This window comes from Lontra canadensis, unplaced genomic scaffold, assembly GCF_010015895.1.
Source record: "Lontra canadensis isolate GAN:19392208 unplaced genomic scaffold, GSC_riverotter_1.0 scaffold122, whole genome shotgun sequence".
Classification (NCBI taxonomy): domain Eukaryota; kingdom Metazoa; phylum Chordata; class Mammalia; order Carnivora; family Mustelidae; genus Lontra; species Lontra canadensis.
Genome location: NW_022631116.1, coordinates 1877443 through 1883442, shown reverse-complemented (window position 1 = coordinate 1883442; position 6000 = coordinate 1877443). Strand labels below are relative to the sequence as shown.

The 6000-nt window shown below is 52.3% G+C and overlaps 1 protein-coding gene across 1 annotated transcript in view; it reads left to right on the top strand.

Annotated features, from left to right (window-relative positions):
• Positions 1 to 547: 547 nt before the first annotated feature.
• Positions 548 to 6000, top strand: part of LOC116857322 (F-box/WD repeat-containing protein 10-like) — a 64371-nt gene continuing 58918 nt past the window's right edge. Inside the window, exon 1 of the mRNA XM_032841305.1 lies at positions 548 to 1187. Coding sequence (XP_032697196.1) covers positions 687 to 1187 — 501 coding nt within the window. The 5' untranslated portion in view covers positions 548 to 686. The remainder of the gene's footprint in view (positions 1188 to 6000) is intronic.

Sequence of the window (6000 nt, the reverse complement as noted above, 5' to 3'; positions counted from 1 at the left end):
TGGGGTGGGACGTGTAGCCCGGGAGAGCTGTCTGATTTGAGCTTTATGTAGAAGGAGACATGTTCTTCCCTGACCCTGTCGCTGATCCTCTGATCCCCTTGAACACCCATTTGCGAGAAGGTGGCATGGACAAGGTCAGGGTCAGGGGCACGTATCCTCCTTTTGTTAGATGCCTCATGTCCAGTTCTACAAGATGGGAAGGGATGAGGGTCTGACCTATCGTTGAAGTCCTTGCATTTTAGATCCCTTGAAAAAAGGCAAAAAAAAAATGTAGCTGGTCAAGCCTCATAAAGCACCACAGGCTTTTTACAGCAGAGCTCAGGAATCTCGAATTCTTTCCAGAGCAGCCACGGACACACATGATCTTCAGCTGAGCCTATAGGGTGCGAATGATTTCATGCAAGAATAGAAGTTTCGGGGCTGGAGAGGCCTGAGCCCCTGGGGAGACGTTGGGAGTGGCCATCCTCAGCCTGAACAACCTAGCTGCCTCGTCGTCACAGCCGCTGGCCGCCGTCCAAGCCGGATCGGAGTAATGAGTAACTGAGCTTCCTACCGCAGGGCGGAAACAGTTAAAGTCCTGTGACAGCTGCAATCATCAAGGCGTGGCTTTCTTGTCTGACTTGGGCCGCACAAGATCCTGGGACAAGGGGCAAGGGAAGGACGGCTCTGGCTCCAGAGTCTTCCAGATGGCTGAGTTGGATCTGATGAACCCAGGGCCACTGCCTGGGATCCCGGCTCACCCTCTGGCCACTGTCAGCCCAGACTCTGGGTCAGGCAGCCTGGCGGAAGAAGAGGACATGGGATCCCTGGAGAGCCCTCAGGCGGAGACGGAGGGACAGGGCAGCGGCTCCGCAGGGCAGGGGGATCCTGACGGTGAGGGGGAGGCGGAGATCCTATGTGACTTCTGCCTCGGGACTGGCAGGGTGAAGGCGGTCAAGTCCTGCCTGACCTGCATGGTGAATTATTGCGAGGAGCACCTGCGGCCTCACCAGGAGAACAGCAGACTGCACAGCCACCAGCTGACCGAGCCCGTGAAGGACCGGGACCTGCGCACCTGCCCAGCCCACCACAGCCCACTGGTCGCCTTCTGCCGCCCCGACGGGCAGTGCATCTGCCAGGAGTGTGGCCAGGACGAGCACAAGGGCCATTCCTCGGTTTCCTTGGATGCTGCCCGGAGGGACAAGGAGGCAAGTGCTGGGGTGCAGGAGAGGGAAGTGGGGACCACTGCCACAGCTCCCGGGGCTCACGACTTCGCTTCTGAGCTCTGAGTCTTGCCAAGGACGTCAGACTTAGTCCCTGGCTGTTTGTCCAGGGTAGATATCTACTGCACTTGGCTTTGGAAACTGAAGTGGGTCGCTCTGCTCCCATCTCCATCCGGCTGTCCCTGTACTGTCTCTGTGTGTGTCTGTCTGACCTCATGCTTGCTAGTTTCCTCTCCGTCACTCTGCTTTTGTGGATGGATGTGTGTTTGGGTGGGGGGTACAGGAGTAGGAGTTCTGGAGCTCAGGGCAGTGACATCACCTTCTGGCTGGATCTGTGTGGCAACGAATGAAATGTAAACCTTGGCAGAAATTCAAGAGAAAAAAACCAAACCTTTCACTTAATTTCTCTTTTTCCCCTTTACCCCAAACGGGAGACCAGTAGAAAGTGCTCCTCTAGAAATACCCGCTGTGAAATCTGAGAGCTTGAAAACACGTAAAGATAGCCTACAGTTGGAAACTTAGGGAAAACAGAAGTTCCTGACAGAGGTACTAGGAGGGACTAAGAAACACCACACTCTCAGCCTGTAATTTTACTCCCATCAGATAGGGAAACTGTTTCTAGAACGACCAGCTTTTCTTTGCCCTAAAGCCCAGAGCATGGGGAAGTTCTTGGGAATGGACTTAGCTACTTTGTGTTCGTGGTTTCTCGCACTTTGACTTTTCAGGAGCTATTTTTCCCCCCGCTGGGTAGGGCAGTGCAATTGACTTTTCTCCCACATTCCTTAACGTTCATTCTGCGGGCAGCTCACTGTTTGCACTGCACAGGGTGGGAGCCCCACCGTAATTCTGTAATTCCTCGGTCCAGTGTTCCTGGGCAGCAAAGGGAAGGGCTTTCTGGGAAGGGCTTACTTGCTAGAGCCCCTCCTCCGTGTCCTTTCTTAGGCACAGATTGAATCCAGTGTTCGTGGCCATTGTTCTGGAAAGCTCTGTATTCCAGATGCTAGTGAGTTACCAATCCCAGCTCAGGGAGGCCCCTGCCAGCTGCTTCCAATGTTTCCGGAGTCAGGGAAATGTCCCGTCCGGAAAGCCGTTTGCTGCCACACATAACCAGGATGAGGGTCAGTATTGTGCGCTTCTGTAACCATGCAGAGGCTCTCAGTCAACAGAGAGACGGGGCAAAGGGAAAAGCTCGACAGAGTTGAAGGAAAACGGTCCTCACTGAGCATCGCCCTGGGCCAGGTGCTTTCTGTACATTTTCTCATTCAGATGACTCTCTGGGGTGGCAATCTTCTTTGGCGTCACATTATGCCAAACTCACACAGACAGCTAAGTCATGGAGTGAGGAATGGAAGCTTTTGGAACGTCACCCTACCTTGGGAACGTGAGTGAAGGACCCCGAGATGACATTATTATAACCTTACCTTTTTTTGGGGGGGGTACCCAAATCCTGCCACACATATAGTAGAGATACTAAGACAAGGTGTACTGCTGTTCTCTTGGGGTCTAATATCTGAATGTTACTATATTTAACTGGAAAAAGGGATGCATATACATGTTAAAAAGCAATCTCCAGGGGCGCCTGGGTGGCTCAGTGGGTTAAGCCGCTGCCTTCGGCTCGGGTCGTGATCTCAGGGTCCTGGGATCGGGCCCCGCATCGGGCTCTCTGCTCAGCAGGGAGCCTGCTTCCTCCTTTCTCTCTGCCTGCCTCTCCGCCTGCTTTGTGATCTCTCTCTGTCAAATAAATAAATAAAATCTTAAAAAAAAAAAAAAGCAATCTCCACCAAATTTGCAATAGATCATATCAGGAAAAGCTCTTCTTCCAGCCTGGATCCCCCCCACCTCCTTCCTTAGCCAAACACTACTTTCTTCTGCTTCCTTTCAGAAACAGTGTGTCTATACTGGCATGGATACAATATGGATTTTAAGCACGGTGTAGACTTTTGCATGGCAGAGAGTTAGGGTAATTGTAATTCTGAGCGGGAAGACTTGAGGAGAGCATATACGGAGCCCTAAGTTCAGGCAGGGAGACTGTGTAGAGTAAAATAAAAATTGGGTAAGGGGCTCCAGAGCAACTTTTGGTCTTGAAAAGCAGTCATGGCTAGAGGTACAATCCAGCAGCTCTACACCCCAGATTTTTGGTGAGGACCCCAGTTACCTTCACTCTTCTGCTCTCCCTGAGAGAGCTCTCGCCATTTCTTTCCTGTGGCCTTTTTTTCAGCTCAGAGAACAAGTTTCTTTCGTAAGGGCAGCCACACTCCAGGTGTCTCTGCCAAATCTTAGGAGCCAAAAGATTTCTCACAAGGAGCCCAAGAGATCAGCCCAGAAGACACAATGGGTTGATGAGACTGAAAATGCCCCCAGAATTATTTTGAAAGTTTTACCTGGCATAACGAAGGCCCCAGAAACCTCGTATCCCCTTCAGCTGGCCCCCGCCTGCTGGAGTGACTCACTGAAGGTCACTTTTGATTGTGTTAAGGGCTAATTACTCAAGCAGGCACGTCCTTGTAGGAAAAGTGTAAATAGCTGGGTCAGTCACGAGAACACAAAGCAGCTGAGATCTGCATCAGATCCCCAGAGCCACTGACTTCTCAGTTAACCAAGGGAACCCCTCCTGAAGCTTCTCCCGTCTCTAGCTATGCCAGTGGACAGAACTTCCGGATTTGGGGAAATGGCTGCTCTTTGATACATGTTCCATCCTGCTGGTCTACCAGATCCTGGCTCTTCCTGATGGGGACTTCTCTCTGCCCCAGGCCTACTTCCTAAGGCCCCTTTGCTTTTAAGGTCGGCTGGCCTGGTTGTGTACCTGCCTGCGTGCATGCAAAACCTGATAAAACTTGGACTCCACTGGCCATTACCTTGTTTGTTCTGACCCCAGAAGTGCGCATGGTTCTTTCTTGTTCTTCCTCAAGCTTATCACACATCATCGATTGCTTCCTATGGGCTCAGTGTGAGACCACATTGTGTCCTCAGGGGGCTTGGATTTGAAGGAGGAAGGCAAGGCAGGTTCCACGGCTCCCTGGAAATACCTAAGGGCTGAGGCTACCTGGTCCTGGAAGGAGTTGTCAGCAAGAGTGATAGCAGGGTTCTTGAGAGTGGGAAGATCTGTCTTAGATCATGGGCCCACATTACATTCAGCCTCAGCACCGGTTCCAGAAGGATCGGGACTGGAAGCAGCCTGGGGACACAGTCTCCTTACAGAGCAGGAGCCAAGTTTCTGCAAGCCACAGGTATTCATGCATCGCTGGGGAGCAAGGAACCAGCATTTTCCATAGCCCCTTTGCTGGTGGTCACAACATGGATGCTTTGAGGGCACTCAGGGAAAGAATTTCTTCTAGAAGTTCTGAGGAATGCCTTGGACTCAGTATCACATAACTTGTTCTTTGTTGTTGTTGTTGTTCTTACACATTCTACCAGGCTGTATGTCTTCCAAGAGCAGGGAGGGTGTCCTATTTGATGGGACTGGCCTGTGGTAGGTTCTGACCAACTGGCTGGGGAATGAAGTCAGTCCAGGCGGACTCAGAAAGGCCACCATTGTGTGGGTGGAAATACAGAGAGGAACCTGGACCGCCTGGAATTTTTTTTCTTCTCTCTCCTTCTCCTGCTCCTATTTGCATCTCTAACCCCAAGTCTGACCCCTAAGCTCTGGGTACCACCTTCCCCTGTAGATAGAAGCAAGAACAATTATGTTAATCTATTCCTGTGCCCAATGCCGCAGGGGAGAAGCTTAGCGATTTGACAAGAGATCAGATGGCCAACAGTGGCGGGTCTTCAAGCCCCCCAAACTGTGCCTTTTGCACAACACTTACTACCTTGCTGAAGAAGGCAGGACCCTCTGTGCCCTTCAATACAGGGCTGCCTGCTCTCATCGGCACTGCTGTCCCGCTTTTCTGACGAGTCTATCCACCCTGGCCTGAGACGAGTGAATGGCTGGCATCTTGGGAAACCCTAGAGACAGAGCCCGAGGCACCCTGTCATGTTCTAGGAACAGGCATAACTGGAGAGGCAGGTCTCCCAAAGCGGCCCTACCTTTTGTGATAATCCGGAGTGTCTTCCCTTGGGGTGACTCAGAGAGGTCCCCATTCGGTAGTCCTTTTCTCCTTTTATGGCAATCTGCAGGCAAGGGAGAACATCCCCTTCCTGGCTACTTTCTGGGATTTCCCCCCATGGTTCTGGATCCTGCTGGGGCTACCCAGGCCCCTCGCCGGGATGTGTTCTGTTGTGGTCTTCACCACCTTAAAACAAGCACTTCACCCCCCCTCCCCCCACCTTCAACCTTTACAGGACTGCCCTCATATAGGCCAGACCCTCCCCCACCCCAAAAAAGGTTTCAGGGATGGGGGTCACAGGGCCCCCTCAGCTCCAAGTCAGCACCCCAGATCCTGAGCAAAACAAAACAAAACTAAGAAGTTCTGTGCCTTCTGCAGAGTGAGCCAGGCCTCTGGTCCCTGGGTACCTGGAATTTTCCCCAGGCTTCCTGCGGGTGGGGGGGAGGGGGTAGTGGGGGGTAGAGGTTGGGGGGTGGGGTGGGGTGGAAGCAGAGACCACTGATGCCCACTGAGTTCCCTTAGGGCGCAAACGTGAAGCTTCTGATGCAGATAGAACCCATTGGAAGCATTTAAAACCAGTCTTGTCTTTTCTCTCTTGCTGACTCATGCCCTTGGAGGGCCTTTGAAGACCGCAAAGGTTTAGGCTTCATGCCTTGGCCCACTTCTTGGCAGAAAGTGTTTAGGGAGTCTCCAGACAGAAGGGTGAAACAGGCAGTGGAGTCAGAGCTGGCAAACCTGAGGTTCTCAGGCAC